Source organism: Talpa europaea (assembly GCF_964194135.1).
Source record: "Talpa europaea genome assembly, chromosome: 2".
Taxonomy (NCBI): domain Eukaryota; kingdom Metazoa; phylum Chordata; class Mammalia; order Eulipotyphla; family Talpidae; genus Talpa; species Talpa europaea.
The window spans coordinates 116,226,812-116,242,869 of NC_140068.1; the positions used below are offsets into that span (position 1 = coordinate 116,226,812).

Here is a 16,058-nt window from a genome sequence, read left to right on the forward strand (position 1 = left end):
TGCTGGTGACAGAGAGGACTGTAACAGGGCGGTCCCCAGGGGAGGATCTGGGTTCCTGCTTCATCCAAGGAGGGTGGAGCTAAACAGGGAGTAGAAGCTGGAGAGGAGGCTGAGGAGGAAGGAAGCAGGATGGAGCCAGAAGGAGACCTGGGGGAGGCGCATGGGGCAAAGAAGTGAAGTAGTTGTTCTTGCTTCTTGGCCTTGGACTGGGTGACACAGACATGGGTGAGAAATCCATGTGGAGGTGACAATGGCAGCTTCTATCTTGGTTTTGCTCTTTTCCTTGCAGACTTGTCAGCCCCATCCACCAGTTTTCTATGGTTCCCCCCCACAAGGTGCTTTAGACTCATGGCAAGATTCAGGCCCTGCTTGGACCAACCCTGTTTGGCTGAACATGTACCCACGAGGGGATGGTGACTTTGGTGCTTGATTTGGAAACTTTATTTTTTCCTTTCCTTTGTTGCACACTAATTGTATTTAAGTTCCTTTCCATTAAAGGTCTTACATGTCTTGTCTTGATGCGGGCGATGGCAGAGAAATTGGGGAGATAGATAGTAAAGGGAGTCCCCATCCTTATCCAGAACTTCCCCCCTCAGCTCCCGAATGCTGGGGTGTCAGGGAGATTCAGGGAGCCAAGAGGAGGGCAGAGCAAGGACTGTGCCGCCCTGGGTACCAGCCCTGGGGGCTGATTCTGGGACTCCAGGGCTCCATTCCCTGCAGGAGCGGTCAGAGTCAGCCCTGCTCATAGTGCCAGGCTGCCAGACACCCCCTCTGTGCCATGACCCTGCAGACACCACTCTGGAGACAATGTGAAAAATAAATGAACAGCAAAATTAAATGGAATCTGAAAAGAGTAGAAATAGTTTTTTTTAAAATCACGTGTATTTTGAAGGACACTTCAGGGGATGTGGAATTCTCATCTAACAGCTCATTGCTGTCAAGACTTGACTGCCACGTGAGATCTTCTGGCCTCCAGTGTTTCTTGTGAGAAAACAGCCACTGATCACTTTATCGCCTGAATTTTTTAATGGTTTGTACGAAATCACTTCATACTCTGCACCTAAAACAAGATCTGGTGTCTTGCATATTCTCTGAGTGGAAGGCATCAGGACGGGCCTCACTCACAGGCTCTAGCTGCGATGGGGACGAGATGTTGGCGGATCTGAACGGCCGTGATCAGCGTGGAAGGACCTGCCTCAGAGCTCATGCATGTGGCTCCTGGAGAAAACCCTCAGTTCCTGCAGACATCTCCTTAGCTGAGGTTCCACCGCATGCAGGGAGTCACCCCAGAGAGGGACCAGGTGGGGAGTCCAGCCGGGAAGTCTCAGCCCCTGTGAGCCTGACTCTGTGACGTGGCGCGTCCCTTCTGCTTCATTCTCCTCACGAGGAAGAGCCAGGGAGTCAGACACACTCACGGGGGGACTGTCTCCCCTCCTGTGTATCACAGAACTGGTGGAAAAATGAAAACCAACACAGAAGACCTTCTGGACACTCATTATTTCTATTCTGCCCACATGAATAATAAGCTGCCTCCCTCCCAAGGCCCCTAAAAGTCTCTTCCATCACAGAAGCAGCGTGATGTCAGCATCTCATCACATGACTCAGAACCACACAAAGGAGGCTCCTTGAGAGCATCTGTGCAGTGAAACCATCTGTGCTCAGCTCCTCGTTGGCTGAGGCAGTTTCTTGCCCCACAAGCGCTGGATGTGGATACAGTGGAGGACAGACACAGGGGAACCTGTAGACCCATTTTTTAATGCTTTTAAAGCAAACTTATTGAGATGGAACTTAAGATCATTGAGTTACTTGTTGAAGGCTCACCTGACATGTCCTTTTGGTAAGAACAGAGCAGGGCAACCATCCCATACTCTACCTTGAGAACATCTCCATCACCACAACAATCTTGTTTCCTGGACCTGGGCCCATGGGCACCACCCCCACCTTCCACTCCCAGCCCTGGGCTGCTGGAGCCCACTCTCTGCCTCCTGGGACAGGCCTGGGGCTTATCTCTAAACACATCCTAGACGACTCTGATGACACAGACCTGTAGCGCGCATTTGAGGTACCCTAGCCCAATGCATGCTGTTGCCCAGGAACATTCTCCACTGGGTGCTGGGATCACAAAGAACCATGTGACCCCACCCTGGAGGCCCTGCAGCCTGGGGTGTGTGAGGAGAGAAGAGCTGCAGTAGCTGCCTCAGAGAAGCCAAGGGCAGAGCCAGGAGGTTCCTTATTCAGCAGGAAGAGGACATGGGAGCTGATCTTGAAAGCCAGATGTGGGCACAGGAACAGCAGTGGCTCGGGGAGCTGATGGAAGGCCGACTGTGTGACCTCAGCAGCTACTTTCTCTGTTTGACCTCGGAGATGTCTCCCCACCACTCTGTGAATTGGGAATTGATACTGTCCTGACCCCCCTCCTCCACTCCCCTTCAGAAACAAGGACATGGAGAGTGGGGAGGTCATGGTAGTGCCCAAGTCTGAATCCCAGCTACCTGGCTAATGTCTGAGCCTCCCGCCCAACACCATTCTGCAAACTGACCAGGGAACCTATGAGGCAGTGACCCTGGAGCCCTCACCACCCTCTCCAGATACCACACATTTCTTGGCTGGATTTGACTAAAGACAAAAGCACAGTAGTAACTCATCATGTCATCACCCTTTATATAGCTGAATTTAACTCATCAAAGAAAAAGACACAGAGTGACTCGTTGCACCAAAAAACAAAACCCAACTTTATGCTGTCTCCAGGAGACAGGATCTAAAAAGTTCTTGGAAAAAATGCAAGAAAATGGGGCATCCCCAAAATGCCATAAAAGATAAAATAAACTTCCAGCTAAAAAATGTAACAAGAGATAGGGATGACCTATCATCTGATTAAGGAATCCTACATCAGGAAGACAAAACACTCATCAATATACATGTACCAAACAAAGGAGCAGCAAAATATATAAGGTAACTATTAACAAATCTGAAAACAGATATTGGCAGCAACATAATAGTGGTAAAGGAATTCAACACCCTACTTTCTTCAGAGACATATCACCTGACAGAAAATCAACAAGGAAACTGTTGTTCTAAGTGTGGCATTAGACCCCAAGGGCTAAAAAGCTATCTACAGGGCACTGCACTCCACAGTCTTCTCAAGTGTACATGGAATAGTCTTCAGAATAAACCACTTGTTAGGTCACAGAACAAGTGTCAATGAATTCATAATGACTGAGCACACTACCACATGACAATTGGGTTAAGGAGGGAATCAAAGAAGAAAATTAAAAATACCTTGAGACAAATAACAACCTATCAGTGGGCACAGCACAAGCAGCACTAAGAGGGGAATAAAGAGCAATACAGGCCACACCTACAGTCAAGCCAGGGTTCAAGAAAAGAATCTAAACTTGCATCTAAAAGAACTAGAAAGGGGGGCCTCCCCGGTGGCGCAGCGGTTGAGCACTGGGTTGCGAAGCTGCCCGCAGCCTCTGCAGAGCCGGTTCGATCCCCAGCTGCTCCCCGGCCACCAGAGGAGGGTCCCACATGGCTCCCCGGCCACCAGAGGAGGGTCCCACATGGGGCGCAGACCTCTCCTGCCGCCCGCTGCTCCCCTCAGCAGTGTACTTTGGTCCTTCTGCCCGCTCTGCTCCCCGCTCTGGCTCTGGTGAATTCTCTCACCCTCCCGCGCTTCTGACTGTACCCAGTGCTTGTATAAATGAATAAATAAATCTTAAAAAAAAAGAAAAGAAAAGAACTAGAAAGAACCAATGAAACCAAGAGATAGTAGAAGGAAATAAAAATAAAGCAGAAATAAATGACACAGAAATCAAAGACAGATTGAAAAATCAATGAAACCAAAAACTGGTTCTTGAAAAAAAAATAAACAAAATAGACAAATCTTTTGCTACACTTTCAAGGAGGAAAAAAGGGGAGAAAATCTAATAAATAGACTAAGAAATGAAGGGAAGACGTCACAGCAGACATTTCAGGAATAGAGAGAATGGTAAGACAATACTAATTACCTATATGTCAATAAATTGAATAACCTCAAATAACCTAGAAGAAACTGACAAATTCTTAGAAGTATCCAATCTTCTGAGACTGAGTCAGGAAGATTCAGAACAAAGCAACTACAAGCAAAGACACTGAAACACGAATCAAAAGTTTCCCAAAAAACAAAGCCCAGAACCACACATTTTCAGTGACTTCTATAAAATCTTTAAAGATGAACTAATACCTGACTTCTCAACTCTTCAAAAAATAGAGGAAGAGGGAACGCTGCCATCACATCTCATGAGGCCAACATTCCCTTGATACCAAAAGCAGCGGATATCATGAAAAAAAGAAAGTTACAGACCAATATCCCTGATGAACACAGATGTAAAAATCCTCAACAAGAACGTAGCAAACCCTAATCCAGCCACACGCAGCCTCCACTGACATCCTGGACACAGGACAGGCCCAGGTGGTATCTGAGTCCCTGTAATCACAGGCCCTGCTGGGACAGGTGCTCCTGAAGGACAAGGATAAAGGAGCAGGAACATGACCCTGAAGAGTGACCACGTTAAAGCCCACAACGCACTGAGCACCAACTGGACACAAGTCCCGTCCCACTGGGCACCTCACAGCCTCGTCCGCCCCCACCTGAACAGACTCAGCACAGCAAATGCATGCAATTCGGTCTGGTCCTTATGGCTCCTCCCTTTATCCTGTCAATTTTAAGAATCTTTTCAATTAACCCATCAAATAAACAATCCAGGGAGATTCTCCCACGGCACGGCAGACCTTTCCTGTCTCACCTGCTGCTCCCCTCAGCAGTGTTTTTTGGTCTGTGTGCCTGTTCTGCTACCTGCTCTGTCTCTGGTAAATCCTCTCACCCTTCACACCTCTGGCCTGTTCCCCGGCTATTGTATAAATAAAAAATAAACCTTAAAAAACAATTTCTATTTTTTACAACAACTTCCTGCTGGCTGCTGTGCTTTTTTCTCTCACCTTCCCTTCAAAGGGGGAAGGGTTTTTGAATGAGCCTCCAATTCTACCCCGCAATGTAAAATATTGCCCACAGTTGTAGTTAGAGAAGAGGTGATGGTCTGTATGGTGAGCTGAGTCATATAAATGGCCTTAAGATTTGAGGAGACAGAAATCACTGTTACAAATTGAAACTGTGCAGATATTGACCAAGATGTACAACCTAAATAAACGAGCTGATGTAATGAAAAGATTAAAGGGTAGAGATGATAAGGTAGACTCTGAAGAAAGCCATCCATGGGGTGAAAACCGTGACTTGCAAGTGAAGAAGGATCTTCCAGGGATGCAGCTCATGGATTCATTTATCTATAAGTCTATAAAGAAAGCCTCTTCTGAGTCCAATAGATCAGCAGGTTGGTGAGAAAGAGGACGGACCATACAGGAACAATGAGTTGAATCCAGCTGTTTGAAACACTCCTATGGTGTCATGTAATTTGCTGCATCCTCTCAGCTCCACAGAAGCAGTGAAATGGTGGAAATACTTAATCCATGGTAATGACATACAGTAAACATGATTTCTCAGTAGACTTGATTCTATGAATACCGTGGGTGGTTCATTAGGAAATGACTATAGACAAAATAATAGCTCATTGTTGCAAAGAGGAAATACAGGATAAAAGCAGCAAGATTTCTTATAACCAGGAAAATGACAGTTTGTTGGAAGATGTCATACTCTGGCCCAGTGGTTGGATATAGAAATAATATTAAAAAAAATTATCTGCAGCATCGAGTACAAGATCCATCTTAGCTCTAGCATAAAGGAGAGGCTGGGGGTCCAGTGGTGGTGCAGGTGCAACAAGACACAATGGGGGACTCATTCAGCTGGAGTCAGGCTTTGTCATCAAATGAGTCTGTTGCCAAACTAGAGAGGGTCAGTCCACCATCCAGCACTGCTGGGCCAGGAAGATGGGCTGGTCTGCAGTTCTGGTCAGCAATAGGCGCAGCCTGGGGAGTTCAAGGATTAGTTTTTAAGTTTGCCTTAATATAGATTTCTTTGTTAGATTTCTTATACCATATATAAGTGACATATTGGTCTTTCTCCTTTGGACTTATTTCAATTAGTATGATCCATCCACATTGCCCCAGATAGCATGTATTTATGTTTTTCTGATAAGTAGTATTCTATTATCTATATACCACTTCTTGATTTCTCATCTGTTTTGGGGCATTTTGGTTGTTTCCATAGCTTGGCTATTGTAAATAGTGCTGCAGTGATCATGGGTGTGCAAGGTGCCCTTCATAGTAGTGTATGTGTGTTTTGTGGGTACATACCTAGGAGAGGGGACAGCTGGGCCCTATGGCAGATACACTTTTAATGTTCTAAGAAACCTCAAAACTGTTTTATATATCTTTATCTATAATGTCATTGTTCATTTTTGTGCAATGTATGCTTTTATGCTTTCTCCTTTCAGGTGTATTCCCCATGAAATTCCCAGCACCACTTCATCCATGGACCATCACGATGGTCCCTTGTGCTCTTCTCTCCCATTTTACTCCTTCTACCTCCCCTCTGCCTGCAAAATGTCTCTGATTTATAGTTGCCTCCTAACTTTGTTTTTTTTATTTATTATAACTCTTTTTTTTTCCTGATCCCTTATTTGATTCCATTATATTCCTCCTATAAGTGAAACCACCTGATATTTTTCTTCATCTCTCTGGCTTATTTCACTGAACATAATCCCTTCTAGCTCCATCCATGTTGAGAATGGCATGAGATTATCTTTTTTGATTGCCGAATAGTATTTCATTGTGTATATATAACACATCCTCTTAACCCAGTCATCTATATTTGAGCATTTGGGTTGTTTCCACATATTACCTATCATAAATAGTGCTGCAATAAACATAGGAGGGGCAGGTATCCTTTTGAATTAATGCTTTTGTATCTTTTGAGTACATTCCTAGGAATGGAATTGCTGGATCATAAGGTAGATCCATTTTTGGTAGTTTGAGGGAACTCCACACAGTTTTCTATAATGGTTGCACTAGTTTGTATTCCCACCAGCAGAGGACCAGAGTTCCTTTTTCTCCAAAACCTTGGCAACATTTGCATTCCATGCTTTTTTTTTTTAAGATTTATTTATTTATTTATTTATCTATTTATTTATTTATTTATTTATTTATTCGAGCACTGGGTATAGTCAGAAGCATGGGAGAGTGAGAGAATTCACTAGAGCCAGAGCAGGGAGCAGAACAGGTGGACTGATGAAATATACTGCTGAAGGGAGCAGCGGGCACGGCAGGAGAGGTCTGCGTGCCATGTGGGACCCTTGCCGGCCACTGGAAATCAAACCGGTGCTGCAGAGGCTGCGGGCAGCTTTTCAGGCCAGTGCTCAACTGCTGCTCCACCAGGGAGGCCCAGTTTCATGTTCTTTTTTAATATGTGCCATTCTCACTGGTGTAATTTGGTATCTCATTGTGGTTTTGATATGCATTTCCCGGATTTAAGTGATGTTGAACATTTTTTCATATACTTGTTTTTCATATACTTTCATATACCATTTGCATTTCCTCTTTGGAGTAGTCTTTTTTGCTCTCCTGTCCATTTTTTGACTGGATTATTTACTTTTGTTGAGTCATGTGAACTCTTTGTAGATCTTTGTGATCAGTCGCTTATCAGTTGCATTGTGTGCAAAAATTTTCTCCCAATCAGAAAGGTATCTCTTTGTTTTGGTTAATGTCTCCTCTGCTGTACAAAAGTTTTAGTTTGATGTAATCCCAGCTGTTTATCTTCTCCTTCACTTTCTTTGCTTTGGGAGATGTATCTTTAAAGATGTTACTGAGATATATGTCATGTAGTGTTTTGCCTATATTTTCTTCTATCTATTTTGTGGTTTAAGGTCTTATGTTGAATTATTTTATCCATTTTGCGTTTGTTTTTGTGCATGGTGTGAGGAATTAGTCTAGCTTCATTTTTTTGCATGTAGCAGTTCAGTTTTCCCAGCATCATTTATTGAACAAACTGTCCTTGTTCCATTGCATATACTTTATCCTTTGTCAAAGATTAGTTGTCCATAAATATGTGGGCTTATTTCTGGGTTTTCTATTCAATGCCATTGGTCTGTGTGTCTGCTTTTGTTCCAGTACCACACTGTTTTAATTATTATGGCTCTGTAGTCTAGTTTGAAGTCCTGCAGTGTGATGCCTCCATTCTCCTTCTTTTTAGTCAGGGGAGCTTTTGCTATTTGCAGAAACTTTGATACAGTTTTCATCAAAACCGAGCCAGTGACCTCCCTGGCAGTGCAGTAGGTTGAGCACAGCGTTGTGAAGCTGTCCAAAGCCTCTGCAGCATGGTCTTAATTCCCAGCCAGCCAGGGAGATTCCCACATGGTGCAGCAGACTTCTTCTGTTTTGTCCCTTGCTCCCCTCAGCAGTGCTTTCAGTCCGTCTACCTGTTCTGGTCCCTGCTCTGCCTCTGGTGAATCCTCTCACCCTCCAGTGCCTCTGACCTGTACCCCAGTTCTTGCATATAAAAAAATAAATAAATCTTAAAAAAAAAAACAACAAGCAGTCTACATTCTCAAAAGCAATGTAGGACTATTCCCTATTCTCAATGTTCTTGCTAGCATTTGTTAATATGTCTTTCTGATATAGGGCATTCTCACAGACATGAAGTGGTTTGTTACTGTGTTCTAAATCAGGGGATCATGAACGGATCAAGAAGGTGTGGTACATATATACAGTGGAAAGTACTCAGTGATCAAAAACATAAACTTAGGCCATTTGGGAAATATGGATGGGGTAGGAAGGGATACTAAGCTTGATAAGTCAAAAGGAAAAAAATAAATATCAGATGGTTGCCCTTATATATGGTACATATGAAACCAAACAGAGGGTCAGAATAAAGACAAAACTTGCAACCTGATCATAGATCGGAGACATACAGCAGGGGAAAGGGAGAGAGATGGTTCCAAAAAGGGAGGGAAGAGCACAAGGGGCTGGATCATGGATGCTCTGGTGGTGACAGAACTACAAGGACTACACCTGAGAGAGAAATCAAATATTATACAAAGATTAACAATGAATAGATTTAATTTAAAAAATTTATATCAATCACTGACAGCTAGAAAGCAAATAAAATTAAAGAAACCAGAGGATCCTAAAGTTACAAAATGGGTGTGAGAGAAATCCTACAACATGATAACATTCTCAATAGTCCACTACATCCTCAGAATGTCCCACTCACAGATCCCCTCTGGTGTGTCCTAGGGGATGAGAGATCCCAGAGTCCTGGGGACTGTTTATGCTGAGGAAGCACAAAAGAGAACCTAGTCAGAGCTAAGAGATGAGACACTCACAGGAAATGATGAGGGTGACTCTCCCTAGAGTTCCCTCTACACTGTCCCCAGGGGCTCAGGGATCCAGCCCCTGATCCACACTTACCTGCAGCCTGAGTGTAGCTTCCTCCTTGTCCCCCTGTGGGAAGAAACATCATGTGAGACAAGGGAGGAGTCAGCCCATGGAGTCCTAAAGGAATCCCCAAGCCTGGACCACAGGGAAGTTTCTAGAACTGTGACTGAAGACCCAGGTCAGGACTGGGATATATGAAGAATGGATATGAAAGGGAATTGGAGTCTTTCCTCAGCAGGGTCCCTCCACAATGGCATTTACTGGGAAGCAGATCCCCATCACCACAGTTATAAGGTGAATAATTGGTGATTCGTTTTTACCAAAAGTGCTTTACAAAAACCTGAGTGTTAGCAATCAGCTCCAGACCTGGCAACACATGAGTGGATGGTACTTCCCACTAACAAGGTAGGGCAAGATCTACCTGGGACATAAAAGCCCCCAGTGGACAAGATCCCCCACTCCTTTCCTTACCTGAGCGCTTCTTCCTCCACATCACAGCTGCAGCCACCGCAGCTCCAGTGAGCACAGCTCCAAGGAGAACCAGGCCAGCAATGATGCCCGCGGTGGAGATGGAGGACTGAGGAGGAGGCACTGGAAGGGAAATGAAGGGAAGGTGAGACCCTGAGCTCCAGGCCTCATCCTGACTCTCTGAAGGTCTCCAGAAGGGATCCTGATTCCTCCAAGCGGAAGCTCAGGGCCTCCCTGGTGGCAGAATGGGTTGAACGCAGTGCTGTGGAGCTGTCCACAGCCTCTGCGGCATGGATTTGATTCCCGGCTGGCCAGAGAAAAACCCACCTGGTGTGGCAGACCTCTCCTATCTCATCTGCTGCTCCCCTCAGCAGTGTTTTCGCTTGTCTGACTGTTCTGCTCCCGACTCTGTCTCTGGTGAATTCTCTCACCCTCCCGCACCTCTGACTTATACCCCAATTCTTGTATAAATAAATAAATCTTAAAAAAAAAAAAAAAAAGAAGCTCAGAGCCCTCGTCTCTATCCTTACCCCATCTCAGGACTTGGGGCTCCAGCAGCCCCTCATGCTGCACATGGCACGTGTATCTCTGTTCCTTTCCAGAAGGCACCACCACAGCCACCCACTTCTGGAAGGTTCCGTCCCCTCCAGGCCTGGTCTCCACCAACTCCGTGTCCTGGGTCAGTTCCTCCTCATGTCCCTGCCAGGTCAGGGTGATGTCTGCAGGGTAAAAACCCAGGGCCCAGCACCTCAGGGTGACCTCACGGTCAAAGGTGAGGTGGCGGGACACCTGTGTCTTTGGGGGATCTGAGGAGAAGGATAAAAAAAATCACACTTTGGGTTTTTCCTTCCTGGACACTGAAGCAGCCTCACTGACCATCCTCAGAAGGAACATGACAATTGGTTTGGAGGGAGGAAGCACAAAACCCAGAAACCAGCCTGGTCTGGGGAATCTGGGATAATCAGGTGAGAGCCCAGGGTAGGAGGATGCAGGTCCCTAAGGAGAACACAGACTTTTGCTCCTGACCTGGTTGGAGGGTGAATGAAACAGAAAGGCAGGAGTCAGATCCAAAAATGTTCTCAGACCAAAAGCAAGCCCTTTATAGAGAAACTCATGGTTCCCAGGATGGCTGCAGGGTCAAAAGGATCCAGGGAAGAGTTATTTCAGGACAGCCTCCCCTCCCTCAGGAGAGACTGGATTCCTTAACTGTCCAGAAAAGTGGTGTCTTCTGGGCGAGTCTCTCTCTAGCACAGAACATGACACCCAGGGGGACTCTCCCTCTTTGCCCAGAAAGCAGCTGCTGTTCTGCCCATGATTCCATTTCCCTGTGGGGGCCAGGAGAGGGGAGGTCTGAGGCCTTGTGGTCCTTCTTACCTGTGCGCTGCAGCACCTCCTTCCCCATCTCCAGGAGTCTGCGGAGCCACGGGAAGCACCTGCTCTGCACACTGTGCCTGATGCACTCGGCTCTCTCAGCCGCCTCCCACTCGCGTTGGATGATCTGAGCCCCCGAGTCCGCGGGGGTCCAGGAGCGCAGGTCCTCACTCAGGGAGATGAAATTCGCGCCGTCGTAGGCGAACTGGTCATACCCGCGGAGGAGGCTCCCGTCTGGCCCCACTTCACAGCCAAACATCCTCTGGAGGGTGTGAGACCCTGAGACCCACCGCTGTGGTGAGCCCCAAGGTTACCCCACGGTCACCCCGCCCTCTCACCCTTTATAAACCTAAACTGAAAATGAAAGGGCCGGCAGGACAGCCCCTTCCCGGTGGAATGGCCTGGCAGATCCACCAGCCTCGAGGGGTCAGTGGACCCTGAGACCCGGGACACCCCGGCCTCATGATGGGAATGGGGGGTGACCTGACCCTGGCCCCACTCCGCGAAGCTCACCGTCCTCGCTCTGGTTGTAGCGGCCGCGCAGGTCCCTCAGGAGCGCTTTGAACCACTGCGCGTTGTCCCTTTGGTTCTGAGTCTCCTCGTCCAGGTCCTCCTGCTCCACCTGCCCCGCCCAGGGCGCCCGCGGCTCCACACTCTGGCCCGGAGAGTCGCTGTCGAACCCCGAGAATTGCGTGTCGTCCACGTAGCCCACGGCGATGAAGCGGGGTTCCCCGAGGCCGGGCCGGGACATAGCTGTGTAGAAAAGCCTCAGGGAGTGGGAGCCTGGGGGCGGGAGGGGAGACCCGGGCTGACCCTCCTCTCAGGCGGGCCAGGGGCCCAGGGAGATGGGCCTGGAGGGGAGAAAGGGGCGGGGCCGTGAGAGTGAAAAGGGGGGTGGGCCAAGAAGGGCCCAGACTCAGGGGACCAGAGCACTCTGGGGAGGCGGGAGGGACAGAAGGGGCCAGAAACCAAGGGGCCTGAATGGGTACAGAAGTTGGGGGGAGATGAGCCTTTCCTGGGGTCCTGCACCCGCAGGGGGCTCCTGGCTCCTCCCTCCTGGGGCAACAGTGTCCAGCTGGACACGCACTCACCCGCCCGGGTCTCCATCAGGGCCAGGGGCCCCCAGAGCAGCAGCAGGAGGGTGAGGGGCATCACACCCCCATCCAGAGGTCTGGGGAGAAGGAGTCCAGGTGGGTCCTTGGAGACTTTGTAACTGGAGCAGGATGATGCTGAGTGTGCACCTGGACACCCCCAGGAAATGGGGAGAGAATGGGGGTGAGTGTGGGGTCATCAAAGCTGCACCACCCCACAGAGCCTGTGAGAGGGAGACATGATGCTGTAACAGTGGGACATCCACAGAAAGGGGGGTTTCAAAATTCTTCTCCTCACCTTGGGGAGGAGTGGATTTGGGCTGGGAGAATCAGTAGCCTGGAGGAATGAAGAAACTAGTAATGTTTTCAGACAATTGTGAATATTGATACTGAATTAAAACTATACAAGTGGGGCCTCCCTGGTGGCACAAGGGGTTGACACACAAACTTTGAAGCTATCCGCAGTCATGGAGATACGCACATGGTGCAGCAGACCTCTCCTGACTTGCCCTCTGCTCCCCTCAGTGGTGTATTTCAGTACATCTGCCTATTCTGCTCCCCACTGTCTCTGGTGAATCTTCTCACCACCCACACTCTGGCCTGTTACCCCAGTTCTTGCATGAATAAATAAATCTTTTTAAAAAAAAAACTATATAGGTGGTAGTTTCTTGAAGGTTATTTGCAAAGTGAAACCTGAAATAATATCATGGAATATTTCCTATTCTTTTACATTTCCATAGCCCTCTCTTGCATATTTGGTTGGAACTTGTGCTAATGTATGATTTTCTAAGGTGATACATTGTTTCATTAAGTTACATAGATCTTTAGTGTAAATTACACTGGAATTGAATTATCAAAAACATATTTTATTTTTTAATCATGGATCCAAAGAAAAATTAATACTGTAAATTGCTGAGTAATGATGGCACTGAATTTTTCATAATTCTGGTTTTCTCTGAGAGCTTTTATTTTATCATGCACAATTACTGTCATTTGTCAATTGTTGATTTTCTTAAAGAAACAGACATTCATTTTGAGGAAAGTGTCTGCTAATTAACCAAATTTAAATAATCTTAGTTTTGGTCATTCATCCCTTCAGGTAAGATTGGTATTGGCCACAAATAAAAAGAGCCTAATTCATCTCATACAAATATTTTTCTTGGGCCTCCCAGGCGTCGCATGCAGTTAAGCGTCATGCTGTGAAGCTGTTCACAGCCTCTGCAGTGCCAGTTCAATCCCGGCCAGCCAGTGAGGGTCCCACATGGTGCAGCAGACCTCTTCTGTTGCGCCTGCTGCTCCCTTCAGCAGCATATTTCATCAGTCTGCCTGTTCTGTTCTCTGCTCTGTCTCTGGTGAATCCTCTCGCCCTCCTGCGCATCTGGCCTGTACCCCAGTTCTTGTATAAATAAATAAATAAATCTTAAAAAAAGAGAAAAAAAAATATTTTTCTTGGGAAACAGTGCTTGGGAATGCCGCAAAAGTGCTCTTTGCTTTGACAATTCTGTGCTGTCAGTGTGCATAAAAAGGAAAAGTCTGAGATAAGGAACCTCTTGGGGCAAAAGTCCTGGTGTGAGCGTCTATACGTGCTGGAAACAGCATGTGCAGAAACAGCAACAGGTGTGATGGTGAGAGCAGCATAAACACTAAGACTTTCCTTGTTTCTCCCTATTTCCCCACCTTGGCTCGGCCAGCTGGTGTGCATTCTCCGTGTGCCTGCTGCTGCGTTGGTCTTTTTTATTTTCTGTCTGATGCTAAATAAAAATGAGACTGCCCTTGGACCTGGGCTGCCCCTTCGTGGTGTGGTTCCTCTAGGCTTCTCATTGTTCTGCACATGGACTCTGAATAATCTTTTTTCATCCTGCCGCCACATGTCATAACCAGACAATTGGTGCCCTGTGTGAGGAACCCGGTGTGGGAACTGGGACCAAACTCTCCAAGCTTGACTCCCACAAAAGGAAGCCCATCACAATGGAAGGACATCAGACTTCATTCCGGTGAGGAGCACAGGCAGCAAAGGGTGGGTCTTGCAAGCCTGCGGGGAGGCCAAGTTAGGTATTTCACCTGGAAGCTTTTTCCTTTTCTCTGCTTGTGTCATTGAGTTTTGCTTTTGCTTTTAAATTCTGGGGAAAGCACTTACAAGTGAAGACAAATAGCATAAATTACAATTAGAGTCTTTTAAAAGTGGGAGGATACAAAGTAACCAAGCACCAGCTCCATAAATTACTTCTAATCCTTAAACAACACAGTTCTCAGCACCCAAAAGGAGGGAGTTAGACCTGGAAGCCTGGGAAAGGCAGGGCAGTGGCTGAGGCAATCGGAGGGACCGGGACAGTATCTCCCCTTCCCGCGTGGAGTCTCTGGGATCAGCACTGAGACCCGCTCAAGGGGAGAAAAGATCTGACACCCAGAAGGCCCAGGGCTTCCTGCCCCAATGTGTCCTTCTCCTCTCCTCCCTCCTCCGCTGTCTCTAGCACATTTTGAGCCCATCATAGAAGTATGTTTCATGAAGCATGACAATCCAAGGGAGAAATAGTATTTGAGGAGGAGGCCAGTGTCCCTAACATGAAACTTTGCCATTTGCTGTTTTTAAAGAATTTAGAAAAACTATTTCTGACAATAGTATTCAAGTTCATTTACAAAAAAAAAAAAAAAAAAATTTGAAGCTGTAGAAATGGGTATGAAATGACTACATGGGATTGGAAAGTCCTTATCAAAACAGTACAGTTGGTGTCCAACCACTGGGGCCCCCCTAGATGGTGCAAGGGTTTAAGTCTCAGCACTCTGAATCTATTAGCAGCCACTGCAGCACAAGTTCAATCCCTGGGCAGGGAGCTGACCCACATCTTGCATCAGACCTATCCTGTCTCGCCCCCTGCTCCCCTCAGCAGTATATTTCAGTCAAACCACCTGTTCTGCTCCCCACTCTGTCTCTGTTGAATCCTCTCACTCCACCCTCCCCGCCAACTCTGGCCTGTACCACAGCTCTTGTATGCATAAATAAACAAAATTAATCTTAAAAAAAAAATACAAACCACTGCTCAGTATAGTGTCTGGCTTCAGGGTCTTTCACCAAAATTAGAAAAAATCCACTGCACTTCCTGGTGGAGGACTGCCTCTGGTCTCTGCAAGCACTGGGCCCCAGTGCTAGAATCACTGGCAGGTCTCTGCTGCCTTCCCTCTGGGGAGGAACTGGACCCTTCTTTTGTCCACCATGAAATACTGTTCTGGTCTGCTCTATGGGTACAAAATTCTATTTCCCTGTGTTTTCCTAATCTTAAAATCTGATTGTTTAAGGTAAAAATTAGTAAGTTACTTTGGGCTTGCTAATAAACTATACAGGACACTTAATGGTTGAGAAAAACTTATAAATTGCTTATTGGGTCTGCGAAAGTTTAAGTTAAAACTAATCAACCTGACAAAAACTATAAAATGAAAATATAACTCTCGTGTGTTGAATTTCAAACCTTAGATTTCTTATGAGAGTCCAGGAACAAGCAAACTACAAAATAAGATCTTAATGTGTCTCTTCTCCTTGTACACCTCATGGTGCATAAAAAGAAGTTTAAGTCAAAAAGTCACTCTTAAAAATATAAATTTGAGGGCCTCCGCTGGTGGTGCAGTGGTTGAGTGCTGGGCTGCGAAGCTGCCGGCAGCCTCTGCAGTGCCGGTTCAATCCCCGGCCACCGGCGAGGGTCCCACATGGCGCGCAGACCTCTCCTGCGCGCCCACTGTTCCCCTCAGCAGTGTATTTTGTCAGTCTGC

General features: G+C 46.8%; 1 protein-coding gene across 1 annotated transcript in view; it reads right to left on the reverse strand.

The window, feature by feature from the left end:
* Positions 1–16,058, reverse strand: part of LOC311188280 (saoe class I histocompatibility antigen, A alpha chain-like) — a gene marked incomplete at both ends in the record, with an annotated part of 244,470 nt that overhangs the window by 98,487 nt on the left and 129,925 nt on the right. Inside the window, 3 exons of the mRNA XM_084259418.1 lie at positions 9,400–9,432; positions 9,838–9,957; positions 10,365–10,640. Of these exons, the coding sequence (XP_084115544.1) occupies positions 9,400–9,432; positions 9,838–9,957; positions 10,365–10,640 (429 nt within the window). The remainder of the gene's footprint in view (positions 1–9,399; positions 9,433–9,837; positions 9,958–10,364; positions 10,641–16,058) is intronic.